This window comes from Mesocricetus auratus, unplaced genomic scaffold (assembly GCF_017639785.1).
Source record: "Mesocricetus auratus isolate SY011 unplaced genomic scaffold, BCM_Maur_2.0 Super-Scaffold_100009, whole genome shotgun sequence".
Classification (NCBI taxonomy): Eukaryota; Metazoa; Chordata; class Mammalia; order Rodentia; family Cricetidae; genus Mesocricetus; species Mesocricetus auratus.
This window is the reverse complement of record NW_024429193.1, coordinates 28478183-28496933: the sequence shown is the minus strand read 5'-3', so window position 1 is coordinate 28496933 and position 18751 is coordinate 28478183. Positions and strand designations below refer to the sequence as shown.

The 18751-nt window shown below is 45.0% G+C and overlaps 1 protein-coding gene across 1 annotated transcript; it reads left to right on the top strand.

Moving 5' to 3' along the window:
• Positions 1–225: 225 nt before the first annotated feature.
• Pla2g12a (phospholipase A2 group XIIA) lies at positions 226–12676 on the top strand. Its single transcript, XM_005082816.4, has 4 exons — positions 226–589; positions 6526–6602; positions 7858–8023; positions 11769–12676. The coding sequence occupies exons 1-4, from the start codon at positions 376–378 to the stop codon at positions 11885–11887; spliced, it is 576 nt and encodes a 191-aa protein (XP_005082873.1). The 5' UTR covers positions 226–375; the 3' UTR covers positions 11888–12676.
• The last annotated feature ends 6075 nt before the right edge of the window (positions 12677–18751 follow it).

Genomic DNA, 18751 nt, shown 5'->3' with positions numbered 1-18751 from the left:
AGGCTGTGCCACTGGGGTCGTTCTTCACTGTGGCTCGACATGAGGAGAGCTTAAAAAACAAAACTCAGCACGGTGCTGAACCAGAGCAACGACCACGTCTAGGGCCCGCTCGTTTTTATGACTCCACAGAGGTAGGACTGAAAGCCAAGGGAGCGTCCCAGCGACCACGTGGTCGAGGAAGCCGCCCGCTCACCCTCGGGCTCCGGCGCTCCTGCGCAGGCGCACTGTGCGGGACGCGGCCCCGGGGAGCGGCGCGCGCCCGCCCGCCCCTGTCCGCGCGGCTCAGTGACGGGGCGCGACCCCGCGAGCGCGGAGGAGGCCGGGACCTGAGCCGGAGCGCGCGCCGCTGCCCAGCCCGGCCGCCCGGCCGCGCAGATGGCGGCCCCGCGGCTTGCGCCCGCCGGGGGACCCGCGCTCCTGCTGCTGCTCCTGCTGCTGGCCAGCGCGCGAGGCCAGGAGCAGACCACCGACTGGAGGGCCACCCTCAAGACCATCCGCAACGGCATCCACAAGATCGACACGTACCTCAACGCCGCGCTCGACCTGCTGGGCGGCGAGGACGGCCTCTGCCAGTACAAGTGCCGCGACGGTGCGCCGCCGGGGGGCGGGGCCGGGGCGTGGGGGGGACAGGTGCGGGGCGGGGGTACGAGAGACAGGTACGGAGCAAGGGGAGGGAGGGACAGGTAAGGGGCGGGGTGACGGGAGGCAGGTAGAGGGCAGGGGGATGGAGGGACGAGTGCGGGACCGGGCCTTAGGGCTACAGGTGCCAGACGGGATGGGAGGACAGTTTCCGGCCCGGGGAGGTGGGACGTAGATGCAGCACCGGGGGATGGAGGGACAAGTGTAGGACAGGGTGATGGGGGAACAGGTGCCAGGCAGACCTCGGGTGTGGAAAGAATGTGTGGCGCTTGGAGCGTGCTGTCCTTGGGATTGAGCAATCTGGAAACAAATCTGAGAGGTCACCGGAGTGCGTACTCTGCTCTCCACTGCTTCTGATCCCCCCCCTTCTCACCCCCCTTTTTCTTTCCTGGCAATTGCACGGAGTTGCCTAAGAACTTACTGATGTATGAACCCTGGAAGTGGAGTGGAACGTACTGATTTTAGCGCGGGCACACACACACACACACGTCTTGCGATTGAGTCAGACACACACACACACACACACACACACACACACACACACACACACACACGTCTTGCGATTGAGTCAGCTGAGCATATAAAGCCAAACGGGAATTTTAAAGCAATCAGTTGATATTAGCGGTGCTTTATTTGTTATCCTGCAAAGCTAAGGAAAAATAAGTTGGGGCTTTTGTACAGATTTCCGGTGCACTTGGTTTTTGAGGGAGGAGAGATTTCTGCTAGCTTCTAGAAAACAATGTATTAAAACTTGAAGTTTTGTTTTAGTTTTTGAGAGCCTGGGTAGCCTACACTGGCATCGAAGTTGGTGTGGCTGAGGCTGGTCTTGTACTCCTGCCTCAGCCTCTCAGGTGCTGGGATGGCACCATCCTGTCCATTTTGTGACCTTCTTTCCTTGGAAATCAGTGGTGTCTCTTCCTTATTCTCTGCCAGTATTGTAGTTTTTCGCTTATTCCTCTCATGGTTTTAAACGTTTTGTTGGAATCTTTATAGCCGTGTGGATGGTAATACAGTCAGCACTCAAGGCAGTTATTTGGGTTTTGGGAGGGTGTTTTTGTTTGTTTGTTTGTTTGTTTGTGGTTTTGCAACTGAATTGTTTTGAGAGTATGGGGTTTCTGTTTGGCAATTTAGAATGTTGGGATAGAACTTGAGAAATCAAATTTCTTTCTTTTTTTTTTTTCTTTTGAGACAGGGTTTCTCGGTATTGTTTTGGAGGCTGTCCTGAAACTCACTCTGTAGACCAGGCTGGCCTTGAACTCACAGAAATCCGCCTGCCTTTGCCTCCCGAGTGCTGGGATTAAAGGCGTGTATCGCCAACACCCAGCTAAGAAATCAAATTTCTTATGGGATTAGCCAAGGCTACCAGCTGGAAATAGTAGGGATATCCAGGACTTTAGTGAGAAAGTCTGACTGTAGAGTTGGTGGTCTTAATAAAAACCTTTATCCTGTAAAACTGCAATGTCACCTGCAGCCCGTGGGCCTCTGTGATGCCACCTGCAGCCCGTGGGCCTGTGGGTAACCTCCACCTCTATGTTCATATAGACCTAATGATCTTCCTTTGCTTCTAAAGTTTATGCCTGAAGATTTCCACCAGTGAGCACCAAATGTGTTAGGGGACTCCGTGGGTAACAAGGATTAAATGATAACTTTGCTAAGGCAAAAGTTCTAACTTAATTCCTGACCACTATGCAAATATTAGCCTTCACCACGTGTCAGTGGTTGGTAGACTGGGGAATCGGCAGTGGCAGATGAAATCCCTTTACCTGGAGTTTATGCTCTGATTGGGAGAAGCTGGCAGTGAATCAAAGAGCTGTGTGCTCACTGATCTGCTGTGAGCCAGTGCCTTGAAGCGGTAGTGGGAGACAGCCCCAGTGGCCCTGGGAAGTGTTAGGAGCTGTTGACCCTTTAGATAGGATGTTCCAGGACAGAACATCATCTCAGGACTGGACAGCAGCAAGACTGCTCTGTGATAATCAGGGAAAGATCTTCCCAGGCCGAGGGAACAGTGGCCCAATTTTTGTTTTGTTTTTCATGCGTGTGAGTGTTTTGTCTGTGTGTATGTATGCTCATCACGTGCATGTGGTGCCTTCAGAGCCCAGAAGAGGGCATCAACCCGGGGCTACAGACTGTTGCAAGCCTTTAGATGGGAGCTGGGAACCAGATCCGGGTCCTCTGCAAGAGAAGCAAGTGTACTTAACTGCTGAGCCAGCTCTCCAGGCCTTGTGAATCAATTTAAGTTTTTTAAAAAGTAGCTTTCTATTTAATTTGTTCTAAATAATTATCTTTTAAATTTAACTTTATTTATTATGTGTCCGTGTAATTTATTGGGGGAGGGGACAGAGAGAGAGAATGTACACATGAACATGTCATGGTGTACATGTGGAAGTCAGAGGACAATGCTTGACGTTTGAGAAACGGCTCTCTCCTGTCACTGTGGCATCTAGGGATCAAACTCAGTTCTTCAGGTTTGTAGGGAAAGGAGCTCTTGCTTGCTGACCCATCTTTCAGACCTTGAAATAATATTTTAATATACAGGTGAATTTGGAACTTCAAAACACTGAGCTGTTTCAGGAAAATAGTTACCTCTAATATTTGTGGTAGGTTATTTGTCCATCTATTGATAAAAAAAGTTTAAATTTTGGCAGAGCATTTCCCATTTTTCTCAGCTAGTAATTGCACTCATTACATGCTAGGAAAGGAGGACAAAGCTGTTCTCAAAGAAACGGTTGTGCTAATTTGGCTCAGAGACATTAGAAAGCAAAACCTTGGAGTGCACACTCATACAGAAGCGAAGATGCTATTTTTAGATGGGGTGAGCTGGAATGGCATCCGTTAGTTGTTCCAAAGAACCCCAAACTAACCAAGCACACGTGCATATGCCCCTTTCGGCGAGAGTATTAGGCAGTCGTCCCAGCATCGTATTCTTTCCAGCGTCTCATATGCGGTGGGTGTGGACCTTTCTTATTCAGCGCTGGAATACTCCATACCGCCACTTTCTCATTCGCCCATGGAGTTTCTCTGCCGTCTCTGCCGCCTGCTCATCTGCATCTCCAGAGTGGGCGTGTTTACTTGGGATTTTCCCTAACTTCATTTGCTTCTGCTCATCCTCTTGTCCAACGGCAGTTATCTCTTAAGAAGGAAGTGTGCACTTGCATTAGTGGGATACTTACAGGCCTACGTCAGCTCACTGCTACCGCAGTCACCAAGATGTCCGGAAGCATTCCCATAGATGGGGAATGGAGAAAAATTAGATAAGGTACAAAGAGCAGGAAAGAGGGAAGCATTGTTGTATGATCAGGAAAGGAAATACACTCCTAGTTCTTTAAAAAAAAAAAAAAAGCAGACAGTTAAGAAGATATGAGAAGCCTTCAATTACCTTCCGTGTTTTTTTTTCTTTTTTTGCTTTGCATCAGCAGTCTGAGGTGGGAATCTTTGTATACGAATGGTGCTGTGTCTGCAGACTTGCAGGTGGGAAAGGGGAGGTACATACCATCTAAACAAGTAGAAACAGAACAAGCTGTCATTTCAAATGCTAAGCCCCTCCTCTTTTCCTTCAGCTTCCTGGCAGGTTTTTAGGTGGTGTGCTTCTGAACCGAAAGCAGTTGTTAACCCTGAAAGACTATAGTCAGTGCCCTCTTTTACGATTTGAACACACTGTAGCATATCTGTAGTGCTTTAAAAAAGATTATTCATAGTCTGGCTCGTTGACTAATGTATACATCTAGAGAAGTGGTTCTCAACCTTCCTAATGCTGCAACCCTTTAATACAGTTCCTCATGCTGTGGTGACCCCCCAGCCATGAAATTATCTTCATTGCTATTTCAGAACTGTAAATTCACTGTTATGAATCATAATGTAAGTGTCTGATGTACAGGATATTGGATATGAGACCCCTGTGAAAGTGTTGTTAACCACAAGGGAGTTGTGACCCATAGCTTGAGACCCACTGCTCTAGAGGTGTGTCAGCATCTGAAATCACTCGCTCTTAAAACCCGTTCAAGAGAAAGCGTTCCGCTAATGTTTAAGGAACTGGGATGTTTTTCCCCAAGAACACTTTGCCTATTGAGCCTTTCTTCTTGCTATGGTTTGAGTATGGCTTGTCCCTTCCGGAACTGAAATTTCATCTCTGTTAAAAGGTGCAGTACTAAGAGATGAAACGTTACGAGATGCAGCGGACTCTGTCCTCATGAACTGATCAGATCAGTCTGCGTCTGCTTCATGGATCGATTGGGTTATCTTGTGACTGAGTGTGCAGTACAAGCCTGTTTGACTGGTTCTCCCACGCTGGTCTCTAGTCATGTGATGCTCTGCCCTTTCAGAGGACGAAGCCAGCAAGAAGGCCATAGCTAGCTAACTAACTAGCTGCAACTCCTGAACTCTGGACCCGAAATATGAGCCAAAATAAACCTCCTTTAAAAAAATTACCTCGGCTATTTTGATATTAGCAGCAGGATATAGCTTGGGCTGGAGGTGTAGCCCAGGCTAGAACACTGGCCTCATATTCTCAAGGCCCCGAGTTCAGTCAGTCCCCAGCACCAAAAAGAAAAAGAAATGAACTAAGACATCTGCCTTCTAAGCGGGGCTTTCAAACATAGGTAGAAATGTGTAGTTTCTCATGATTGTCCCATGACAACAGCAAACTGCAAACACTTGACTCAAGCGAAGTCACACTGGCTGAGTGGTCTCCCCAAAGGTTTGGATTAATAATATAACTGCTGCTGGAGAGGATTCGCCTATAGCAAGATGCTGCTTGCCTCAGTCCAGATTAATATCTATGGCTTAAGTTTATGACCCCAGGCAATACTAAGCAGATAGTTCTAGGTAGACAGTTCACTAAACAATGGTGGATGAAACAATGGTGGACGACTAAGTAAAGCCAACAAAATAGAAATAAAAAATTCTGTAGCTGGTCTAGAAAACTAATTACAGAAATTCTTGAAGAAATTCTCAGGTAGCTATTTATTTATGTTTTGATATTTTTGAGATAGGGTCTCTCTATGTAGCTCTGACTGTCCTGGAACTCACTGTGTAAACCAGGCTGGCCTTGAACTCGGAGAAATCCTCCAGCCTCTGCCTCCTGAGTGCTGAGATTAAAGACATGCACCACCATGACCATCTAGGAGTAGATCTTTTTGAAGTTCACTTTTAGAAAGGACTTTTTTTTTAAATTGCTACAGTTTGAAAGTTTAGCCCAGATATAGATAGCTTCCATAAGCTGTGTTAAAATGAATATTCTATTGCCCTCAAAAGTGTCCATCATGTAAAATGATGTTGAGTTTGGGGTAGAAAATGGAGGCAGAATGTATGGTCCTTCAGTGCCCTATGGCATACTAGAAGTATTAGATTATCATTGCATAGTCTCATCTTTCTTAGATTAGGCTCTAGCCAAGTACCTGGTAGTTGATGATTTTTAAGTTTTTTTTGGGGGGGGGCAATGGAAGATTTGCTGGAGGTTAGGACAATATTCATGCCTTACAGACTTTTACCTATGAAGCTCAAGCATTAGAGGTGTAAGAGGACAGGTTGTGTTGATCTTTGACACATGTGATGCTGTATCATGTGTCCCTTTGAGATCTCCAGTGGTCCAGGACAAGTTATTGCATGTTTTGACAATGTATGTTTATGAATAGCAATTACCTTCATGAATGCTGCTATTCGTCTATATATGTGCACATTTGCATATGTTCGGCATTCTTCACAAGAACTAAAAATAATTCCTTGATCAATCATCCTAATACTCATCAAAATAAATATATTATTATGTTTCATCCAACTAAACATTAAATGTCTTCAAGGCTAGCCAAGCACATTGTATACCTTTACAAATATGCATCTTATTTCTTCCGTATCTTAAACTAAATAGGACATCCTTTGTATTTTACATAGGATCGAAGCCTTTCCCACGCTACGGATATAAACTGTCCCCACCAAATGGATGTGGCTCTCCATTGTTCGGTGTTCATGTAAGTCCTTCCTTTCACTTCGATAAGTTTTGTGACTGTTAGTCTGATATTTCTAGTAATGCAAGACTTAAGTGTGTCCTCACTTAAGTAAGCAAAATTATTTTTGCTTACTATAATGATTGTGTTTGTTATTGTTTTCTGATAAAACACATTTAACAACTAAACAATACTAAATGGGTCTAAAATAATGATTTATTTTATCTTGTATAGATATCACATAAATATTGTATCACAGATATAACTTGAAATTTTAAAGTGCAAAGTACTACCACTTAGGGAGGAAAAGAATAGATCAGGCATGCTTTCTATGTTAAAAAAAAAGGTGGGGGGCTAATTGGGGTGGCAGAATAGTTCTTATAGCAGTTGTTACTGGGGATACTAGAGGAGCCAGTAGCCACAGGTAGAGGGTGTGTTTATAAAACAGCTCCTACCCATGAGGGTTGTGTAAGTTAGTTGAAATAACTAAATATAAATTATAGAGTTATGGTAATGGTATCTCTAGAAAATGAAAAGTTAAAAAACAAACCACCATTTGAATTGTAGGCAGTTAAGAATTTTCTATAGCACTTCATAGAAAGTACATCTCTATGGGGGAGGACACACAAAATGCATTGGAATATCCTAAGATCCTAATTGTTGTTTTTTAATGCTCTTAGGCATATTTGTTGTTTAAGCAATGCCTCATGGGGCTAGGGAGATGGCCCCATGGGTAAGAGTGATCCTTGCAGGATGAGTACCTGAGTTCAAATCCCCCATACCAACATACAAGCCAGGCATGGCCATGTGTGCTTGTGATGGAAACAGGCGGGATCCTGGGAGCTTTCTAGATAATCAGTAGCCAAAACAGTTGTCTTCAGGTTCAGTGAGAGCCTGTCTCAGGGTAATGAGGCAGATGGCCATAGAGGAGGACATTCCACATCCTCCTCTGCTGCCCTCCTGTGACCACTGCTCCTCACACACAGACTCCCTGCACAAATAAAGTTAGTTGTGTGTTGTGTTTTAGACAGTTAAAAGTTGTGAAAGCTACTGACAGTTAACTCTAACACTGCAAACTGGAGAGGAGTGTGGTATGGTTGACACAGTTACATGGCTAAGAATGAGTAAGAAGAATCCGATTATAACACAGAAAGCATCCATAGGTGGACGTGGGTCTGGGGATTGTCTACCGCAGTCGTCATTTCTTTCTGTGAAGTCCATTTGAATGCATTGCCAGTGCTGGCGGTTTGCATCTCACTGACAATAATCCATCTCACAGCTGAACATTGGCATCCCTTCCCTGACAAAGTGCTGCAACCAACACGACAGGTGCTACGAGACCTGTGGTAAAAGCAAGAACGACTGTGACGAGGAGTTCCAGTACTGCCTCTCCAAGATCTGCCGGGACGTGCAGAAGACTCTAGGGCTCTCTCAGAACGTTCAAGGTAAGGATGGGCCTGCCGGCTGGGATTCGGATGCCCTTAGTATTTCAGTGAATCCATGCTCAGTATAAAAGCATACCAAAGGAGCTCTTTCTCCTTCATTAGCTGTTATGATACAGCCTCTTCAGTTGTCTGGAGTGAGGATCATTTTGTAATCTAAAATTATATACAGTTACAAAAGCAGTGTTCAGAAAACTTAGAGGAGTGTCTGAGGCAGAGAAGGGAAAAATTCATCCACCTTGTGCCCTGGAATATGAATCTAATCATTCAAAAACTAAATGTTGTCATAGGGATGCGGTAATACAATGTAAGAGATTGAAGTTGGTTAAAGGCAACAGAAATTTATTTCCCATAGTTCAGTAGGCTAGGGAGTACAAGCTGAAGGCATAAGCAGTCATTGTCTAGCAACGTTTCTTTTCTGGGCTCATAGACCACCCTACCAGTTGTATCGTGGCATGGGGAAAGGGACTAGGCAGCTCCCTGGGATCCTGTTTTGTTTGCCTGCGTTTTTATTGTGTTGCACAGTCCTGGGATTACACTGAGGACCTTGCATATGCTAGACAAGCCCTCTACTCCTGAATTATGTCCTAAAGGAATACCTTTTTTATGTGACTAATCCCATTCATGAGTATACTACCCTCATGACCTACTCACTTCCCAAAGTCCTTACTATCTTAATTCCTTTACCTTGGATGTTAAGACTTACACAATTCTTAGAGCAACATAAACTGAAGTATTTTCTTATATTGTTCTATTATTAAATATGACTGCTTATATTATTCTATTATTAAATAAAACTCAGGAGTCAGATTTCAGGGTAAAAACCTGATTGAGCAGAGAAGTGACCAGTGACCCCCCCCCTTTCTCCTTCCCTGATCAAAAAAGGTTCTCGATCTTTTTAAGCCCCTCCCTACTACTTCCTGTGTGTCTCTGTTTCCTGGGTCCTCCAAAACCTCTATGGCCAATTCTGGTTGGCTAGTTTCTAACTCCACCCTCAGATTCAAGGTAAACTTTATTGTCAGATCGGAGTGTCAGTGTGAACAAATATCCCGCAACAATAGACATCTGTAGCACCAGTGAATTTAAGAGTGCGGTATAGCTGCTAGATTGAAGGCTCATGCCCATGATCCCAGAACTCAGGAGGCTGCATGTTGCACGACTTTACCTGGGGATGTGTAAAGAAACATCTGTTCATACTAGATAGGGCACCAGTAACGACCAAGGAAACAATTCCATCCAAGTCCAGCTTGGTAAACTGGCAATTTAACAATCACGCCACGTCTATTTAACAAAACAGTAGTATCACTCTTCACAACACAAGCTGAGATTTCCCCAGGGTTTTACCTTGGCTGATATACCAAACATGAGTTCCCTGTGTGCAGCAGGCCTTCAATACAATCAGAAAGTAGTTGGATGTACCCATAGTGCATCAATGGGCACATCTTGCATGGCCTGTTGATGACATTAGCATACCAATTAGAACAGTTTTTGATAACACTTCCCCAACATGCTACCATGTTCCAGCCTACAAATGTTAGCCACCAGGGAAGAAGCTTTCAGATTGTTCCCAACACGATTTCATCATGTCCTATAACCCCAGCAATAGGACTTACTATTAGTCATTGTGTGTGGCAATAGAATTGATTTCATCCAAGTCTAACTTGATGATCCAGTAAATTTATTGGTGTAACTTACAGCATCATGGGTATCTAAAGCATGTGTCCTACCTAGAGTAGGTAATGACTCACAAAAGCCATATCGCTGGAGTCCCAACCTCCAGTGACCCTTGTCATAAGCCGAACTGAAATGTCTGTGGAAATATAAATCACTGTTCAAATATGAACATTTAGAAGGCTTTCTACTATAAGTCAAAGAATGTATTATACACTAAAGTCAGAAGTGGCAAAGAGGAAGGCAGGAGAGAAAACTAACATTCTTATGTGTTTTCCTTAAATATTGTGCTAGGTAATGTAATGTTTTCTTTTGATGCTCACAAAAACCCCCAAGTGCTAGACAGGATGTCTCTATCTTTGAGGGAAGCAGAGCGAGGCCTGGATCTTGTCCCAAGTAGGCCTTGACTGTCTGACTCTGGAGCCCAAGCTCTGTCCACTGACTGTTCTAGGGAGGCACATGTGGTATTCTGATTCTGACATCCCAGGAAGACTCTCCAGGGGAGGTCTCTGCCGCAGAAGAGGCCTGAATCACTCTCCCCTCTAGCCCACTTCTGGCTGTGGTAACAAACTGAAGCGCTTGTGGATGGATTTGTTTTCTCACTTCAGAAAGACTGATGCCTGCAGTTCAGTCTGCGTTTCTCTGGTTGATGTGCTCTGGACTGGCACGGTCTTTTGGAGGACTTCAAAAAGGATGAGTTTTAAAATAAGAGTCGTCCTTCATGTGAATATTTGAAAAATGGCTGCTACTTTGTGGTTTAGCTCTGTGAATGTAGCATGCCTGCGGTTTCTTAGAACAGGAAAGGTAAGCTGATAGCTTTTTTATAGTCTTAACATTTTTTAAACCTCAGGAGAAACTACTTTGGATTTCCCATGAGCATCCACCCTGAAGCCAAGCTTTAGAATTGGTCAAAGAAAGAGAATGGGTACCATTAGTATGAGTGTCTTCAATAAATGCCATCAGTCTTAGAAGCCACTGGTCGTAGTGATGCCTTGAGGGTTCGGAGATTTTTGTTATTTGCTTGTTTTAAATTGTTTCTATTAAATTTGTGTATGTATGTACGCACACATAGACCACAGCACACTTGTGGAGGCCAAAGGACACAACTTGTGGGGGTCGGTTCTCTCCTAGTGCCTTTGCCTAGAGTCGTGCCCCTAGTGCGGAGGTTTCTCCTTTACACTCCTTCCTAAGTCCGAGGGTGCAGCGTATTCTTAACCTGTCAGAGCCGCAGCCTCTCTGTCCTCCAGTAGTGCAGCAGCCACACATACTCACTTGCCGTGTAAACTCCGCAGTTGTCAGACATCTTTATTGTGATTACATTTCTCTGCTAAAAGGAAAACTAACTCTGATGACTTAGTGTTCCATAAAGATTATTACTTGCCTACAAAAAGTTGTTCCGAACAATTGAAGCCAAGCATTTGTGCATGTGCGTGCGTGCGTGTGTGCGTACATGTGTGTAGGGACTGAGATGGAATCTGGAGGGTGTGCTGCTGGTGTGAGGGACTTGGATGACTTTGACCTCCTACGTGTTTGAGTGCCCACTGAAGGGCATGGCCCTGTGCTACAGCAGGTATACAGGTGGGAACAGAGCAGTGATGACATGTTGTGGTGATATTTGTGATTTATTAAAGCTTGACTGGGAATCCAGAAAGCAAAGTCAGCCTCAAGCTATAGAGATCAGGCAGTGGTGATAGACACCTTTAATCCTAGGACTCAGGGTTAAGAGTAGACGGATCTCTGTGAGTCCAAGGCCACCTAGATCTACACAAGATTGAATCAGTCTAAAAGAGAATTATAGCTCACACCTTTAATCCCAGGACTCATGAGAGGTATTTAAGACAGGAACGGGGCTCAGTAGGAGGCATTCATTCTCCAGCCAAGCTGAAGAAAGGTTACATACAGTCTGAGGCCTGGTGAGAGCTTGTGGAGACAGGATCAGCCCATTCAGCTTGAGGTAGAGGTAAAGAAGATAGTGGCCAGCTGCTTTGCTTTTCTGATCTTCAGCTTGAAGTTTGAACCCTAATATCAGTCTCTGGGTCTTTTATTATTCATGTTACAACATGTCTTTTCTCTGCAGCATGTGAAACAACGGTGGAGCTCCTATTTGACAGTGTCATACATTTGGGCTGCAAGCCCTACCTGGACAGCCAGCGAGCTGCATGTTGGTGCCGTTATGAGGAGAAAACAGATCTGTAAGGAAGCCTGAAGCCAGCGAGCAGATGAGAACTGATGCTTTCACAGCCGAAGCTGCCTTATTTTTGTGATGGGTCATTTTTAGACCTTCCTAGACTGTGTTTTGGTTTTCAGCCTCACAGTGAAAAGGAGTGGGCGTCGGGAAGAAGTAGAAGAGCATGCTCAGGACCGAGTAAGTAGAGACAGGGGCATGCTTGCCTTCGTGGGCCTCACCGTCTCAGTGGATCCCCAAATCGGGAAGAAACGCTTGAAGACTGTATGACTTGGTTTTCATAGCTGTACTTAACAATAAAAATGAGAGCAGATGTAAAATTCATTGTAAGAACTTTTCAACATTATTTTGAAATCTAGGACAATCTTCCCTTAGAAGTATTATTTACTGTGAAATTTCAAATACACACTTATGCCGAGAGAAAGTAACTGCTGTTTCTCTAGAACCTTCTGAGAGGATGTATCGTGTTGGTCACAGTAACAAGGCCTCCAAGTGTGCAGTTTGTACAGTTGGAGCCACCAGCCGGTATGTCTCTTCAGGGACATCCCAGTACATCTGAGTATTGTGATAGGAACAATATTCAGAAACACCGCATTCCTGTTTCACAACCAGTTCTAACAAATGTCATCTTTTGCTATGAATTCTAGGAAAGATGGATTTAATGGGGCAAATCAGAATACTATATGCTGTCGGGTTTGATGTTTGTTCCCTAATACTTGCTCCTCATCTTAGATGCTGGAGTATTCTTAAAAGACTGACCTTTTACTAGTGGTGGTCTTAATAAAACTTATTCTTGATAATGTTTTCTTGATTATTTCTTGAGTGTTTTCACGTCTTTAACTGTGGAATCAAAGTGGACGGGAAAGGCAAAGTAGAAAGAATTGTCTCCTGTGGACTCTCCCTTCCGCTGACAATAGCAGGTGTGCAAGCAGATCCCCGAAAACCTTGGCTGTCTCTTGAAATGTCTATGAATATTGGGGATGTCTTACTGACCTCAGAATGCTCAGCTCTACTGACGGTTGACTGCTGACTTTCCCGATCCCAGACACCAGACCACGTCTATCTTTTAAGTAACACATACTCGAGCTGTAAGTAAGCTGCTTGGAATGTCAGAAAAGAACACAATGCTAAGTGGTTCTTTGTAAGTCATTGCAGGTGGCTCTGGGCAGAAGGGAAGGCATTCTGAAGAAAGGGCTGCATTCCTGCAGCTCTGATCGAGTCTCTTCTCTAAATGGTGACATGATGGCAGCCACCCTGGTAAGAGATGTATCTGTCAGACAAAGCAAGGGTATGCCTTGAGGCTAAGTGAAAAACCAGGCTCCAGAGAAAAGGCATGGGACCCTTAACTGGTACTTTTAGGAGGGGAACAAAACAGGCAAAGGTCTTTCTGCACACTATGTTGCATTATTCAGAAGTCACAGACATATATATTGCAGTGTATATATTGAGATGGTATATAGTGAGTGAGGAGGGAAGTAATTCTTGTAGTTTGCTGTTTTTCTACCCTTTCATCCTGCAAACCCAGCCAGGCCCTATACAATAAGTATAACCAATATATATATAAATAGGTACTTTTTAAATATCTACTTTTATAGATTATTGTATAACTTACATACTATATATATTATGTATACTTTTATAGTATAACCAATGTATATAAAAATAGTAGGTTCTTTTAAAATATCAATTTTTATAGTTTATTGTATAACATATATTACTTTGATAGTGTTACCAATATATATAAAAGAGTAGTTTTTAAAAAAGGCAATAGGACCTGATAGGTAGCTCAGCAGTTAAAAGTTCTCGTTGATCTTACAGAGGACACGGGTTCAGTTCCCAGCACTCAATGGCAGCCAACAACCATCTGCAGCTCCAGGGGACCGACCTCTTCGGACTTGTGGTACACATAAAATCAATCTAAGAATTTGCTTTAAATAAAAACTTAAAATAGATGCTAACAGTAAAACTGCATCGGTGGATGAAAAGAGAAAAGAAACAAAGCGGAAGGACGTGACTGCTCCTAGATACGGTGGAGGAGGTTTCTCAGAGATAAAAGGGAAAGAGCATAGCCAGAGGCGGGACATCTGGGGGAGTCCAGAGTGGACATGATCCTGAACCTGTGAGGAGAAGGGGAGGGGGCAAGCAGGAGAGTAGAGGAAAGGGCCAGGTAACCAAAAGGACTGGATTATTTAGGGAAAGGCAGCTGGGGAAAGGGAAGCCCAGCCCGTAGCTGGGCTGGAGAAGTTTGGAGTGGAGGTAGGGAATACCAGCCACGCTCTGAAACAGGTAGGGACTGAGGGATGCCGGGAGAACCTGGTGGCAGGGTCTGCCTTGCTTTGTTAAGTATGCACCTGAGATGGCCATTTGTCTCAGGATTGAGACCTAACAATCAGTATTCTTGTAAGACCCCGAATTTATAGAAATAAAATGTAAGCTTAAACAGGGAGGGCACCCCACTAGAGAACTTGGGAAGTGAACAAAGGACCCCATCCCAGGAACCGGCCATACCACAGAATGGAATGTATGGGTTAGAGACCTTAATTGCAGAAGGGCTGTAAATCCACAAAAAACCAATTATGGGCTGCCACCTGTGAAGAACTGACCAGGGCAAACAAGACTAGTGGGAAACAAGGAGATAACACTATTTACTTAGGGAGAGATAAATTAACTCATACCAAGGTTTGATGTGAAGGACATCTTTACTTCCCCGGGACAGGAGTCACGTACCCCCTTCCCCCATCACGAGATAGGGACCCCTCCCAAAAGCTTGTGGTTTTTGTCTTTAAAAGCTGATTGTAACTGAACCTCGGGGCCAATCAGTCTAAAAGCTGACCGAGAGGCCCATCTGCAGATGCCTAATGAAAGCCTCTTGCATGTTGCATCAATTGGCGCGTGGACTCTTGATTCTTGGGGTGACGAATCCTGCTTGGGGACCCCTCCTCAATTCGGGGTACCCCAACATTCTCACTTCTGTGTGCTAACTATAGTGGTTTTGGATTGCTTTTCTTTTTCTTAAATTTTATTGATTTATTTATGTGGATGGGTATTTTGTGTCCATGGGTGACTATATGGCACATGCATATGTTGCATCTGCAGAGGCCAGAAGAGGATTCGCAGTTCCAGGGAACTGGAATTACAGACCATGGTGAGCGGCCTTGTGGGGTGCTGGGAATTGAACCCCGGGGTCCTCTGGAAAATCATCCAGTGAGCCTTGAAAGATGCTACTGATACGAAATAAATAATCCAGAGGCTGGAGAGATGGCTCCGTGGTTGAGAACGTTTTCCTTTGACTTCTATCAGAACTGTCACAGAGAAGATTTCTGTCCCAGGTCACTGCTTCCGTGAAGGCAGAGACTTGTGGTGGAGCAACGCAGCTCCCTTCATAGCTCACAGAGGCAAGGACAGGAAGGGCTGAGGACAAGGACAAGCCATTCTCTTTGAAGGTCTGTCTGAGGGGGAAGCTCCAGCTTCTAGTTTTCCATCAAATTCCAATAGTTCACTGAGTTGTGAAGTGACCAATGTGCAGGGCCATTGATACAGGTAGCATCCTTGTGATCCCGCACCGCTTCTTAGCAACGCCAGCCGGTGGGAGGCAAGCTTTCGACACACCAGCCTCCGGAAGACATTCTGGATCCCACCGTCATACACGTTTTTCTTAAGTAGGGAAGTCAGAATCCTAGAAGCTTAGTGTTTACATGATTTCTATAAGGGAAACAGCTGAGCACGTTGATAGCATTAGCACTGAAAACTGACCAAAATTTGATTCTCAAATTATTTAGAATATGTTCCGTGTGTTTCATTCTTAGGGTAGGTAACACGCTAAGACTTTGGTATAATAATTCTTTTTTTTTTTTTTTTTCTCCAAGACAGGGTTTCTCTGTGGCTTTAGAGGTTGTCCTGGAACTAGCTCTTGTAGACCAGGCTGATCTTGAAGTCATGGAGATCTGCTTGCCTCTGCCTCCTAAGTGCTGGGATTAAAGGTGTGTGCCACCACCGCCTGCCTGGTATAATAATTCTATAACAGTGAATGGTCTTCAGGTATGAGACAGTCCATCCTGCCAATTAAGTGTTGGTCTCTGCTGTAGCTGGCTTACCTTACTAAATAGTTTGGTTTTTGTCTTCTTCCTTCCATCAGCAGGGAAGGGAGCTTGCTAAGCTTCCATCTCGTGACTGTCTGGTGGGAATGTTCATCAGACTCGCTGAAGTGGACTTCAGCCACTATTATGGATAGCGCTTGCTTTAAAATTCTAAAATGACGCATCTGTAATTTTTAAATAAGTTGTTACAGTTTGGATAGAAACACAGGCCAGTGTGTTTGAACACTTGGTTGCCAGCTAGTGGTGCCCTTTGAGGGACGGTAGAATCTTTAGAAGGTGGGGCTAACTGGAGGAAGTGCGTCTGAGTTGCTTCTGGCTGAGCTGGCTGAGCCTTTAGAACCATATCTCAGGCCTGCTTCTGGCTCAGTCTCTACTTCCTGACTGCCAGAGCTGCAGCCAGCTGCCTCCGGCTCACACACCACCATCAGGAATTGCTTCTGCTTCAGAGCCTTCCCTCCGAGGAGGCAAGGTATCACCTTAACTAGAGCCGCCATAAACCCATCCTCCACTTTATAAACCCACCCTCCATTACCTTGCTTCTTTTGGGTGCTTTTATCACAGTGATTAGGAAACTGGCTGACTCCTGATACTTTGTATCTTTAATGATCTGGGGATCTGCAATGTCCTCGAAGGTCTGGGTGTTGAAGGCTGAGTCCCCAGCCCAGTGCATTTTCAGGGGTCATGGTCTTGAAGAGGGCTGCTATTCCCCCTCACCCCCACCCCTCACCCGTCTTCTTCTTGGCTGCTATGAGGTGGGCAGCCTCCCCTGCCATATACTACTAGCATGCTGTCCCGATTGCCTTTAACCCCCAGAGAAATGGGCTACCCAACTATAGAAGCCTCTAAAAGCGAGTTTTATTTGTAAATATTTTTCTCTTTTAAGTTGGTTCAGGTATTTGTTATACAGACGGCTAATACAAAATTTATTAAATGTCAAATTAGATGAAATCTTACTTCAAAATAAGTAATTACAGCTAGATGTGATACACATGCTTATACATCCAGCACTCTGGAGGCTGAGGCAGGATAACAGGTTTGAAGCCAGACTGGGATACATAGGGAGAGCCTATCTCCACATACATACATACATACATACATACACACACACACACACACACACACACACACACACACTATGAAACAAGATCCTCTCAATTACAGAGACTATAAAAACAATAGAACTCTGAAGAAATGACTCAGAAGGTAAGTGTGCTCACTGTTCTTTCAGCAAGGGCCAGGCAGCTCACAACCACTTCTAACCTTGCTCTAGGAGATCCCACACCCTCTCTAGGATTCTGTGGACACCTGTACACATGTGCACATATACATGCACACACACACACACACACACACATCTAAGTAAAACAATAGTATGGCGGGTGAGATTATGCCTCTCTGTAACCCTAGTGCTTGGAAGGCTGAGGCAGGATAGCCACAAGTTCAAGGATGGCCTGAATTATATGGGAAGATCATGTATGCAATGGTGGAAAAAATATTTTGAGATAAGGTACTTAGCAAGAAAAACAATCCCCTTTATCTGCTCTTTTCAAATAAGCCGAAAGTCAGTCAGTCAGTGGTCCTGCTCCTGTATGGTAAAATATAGGTAAAAAGTAACAATAGGTCACATCTGCTTTCTCCAAAGGTGACAGTACAACTTTAACCCCATTTTTTCTGAGCATTCCCCTTGAAAAACAGGGTTCTCAGTTCTTTGCAGGTTTGACTGTTGTCACAGCCACTACTGGAGAAAGAGACTGATAGGCCATGTCTTAATGACAGAGGACACTATTAGAACGAGTGAATATTACTAAGCCCAAGCCTCTTCACTTACCACTCAAAAGGGGCCTAGTGAATTGGGGACAGGTCTTTAGGACAAGGAAAAAGGTCTACTCAGTAAGCTAGCAAGACTGAAGACACAGTAGACCACCATCCTGGAAGGCTTTTGCTTTTTATTTTAATGGAAACGGTGATGTCAAGACTAGTGGAGAGCAGAGGCTGTGAAAAGATACCTGCAGATGCCCAAAGCCAGCTGTTGGCAGGAATGAGGCTGTAGGTGTGCATGAACATGCCCTGACCTCATATGCACACGTGCTCCCCGTCCCCACTCCCTGCATGTCATGTACACATGACTAAGCAGTATAATAAAATAACCCTCAGTCAACTGGCAGCACCTTAACGTACTTTTATCATCTCTACTTGGTTACTTTTCAAAGGACAAGGTGGCACACAGTAGGTACAACGCTCAGTGGGTGAGGACACAGGAAAAGCCGTCCCCATCACTGACAGAGCCGCATCGTCCTTAGAATTTGCTACACTTTGCCAAATTACTTCTGCTTCTGCAGGCCAGACCTAAACACCCGGGAGTTGGTAGTGCTTGACTTGCACACAAGAAGCCTGGGTGTGCTGGCACAAGACCGCACAACGCTGAGTGTGTGGAGGGAGGCAGGAGGATCAAGGCCAGAATCGGGGAAGGAAAAGGGAGGGAAGAAGGCTCGGGAGTTGCCTTCAGTTATTGCAAGCCTTCTAAAGTAACTGGATGTAGAGAAAACGCCCCCACTAAACCGGAGCACTAGATAGGGTGGCGAAGAGCCAAAGGCAATGTTGAGTTCACCACCCTGGACGTGAAGTTGCCTGTCCACCCTTGGCGTGGTGGACAGTGGTGTTGTCCCTCAACATCACCACCACCACACCTGCACGCAAAGGCGGGTTCTGCTGCGCAGGGAGGCGCGGTGGCGTCCTGGCGTTGCCGGGTGACAGGGCCCTGGCTGAGAGCTCCTCTGG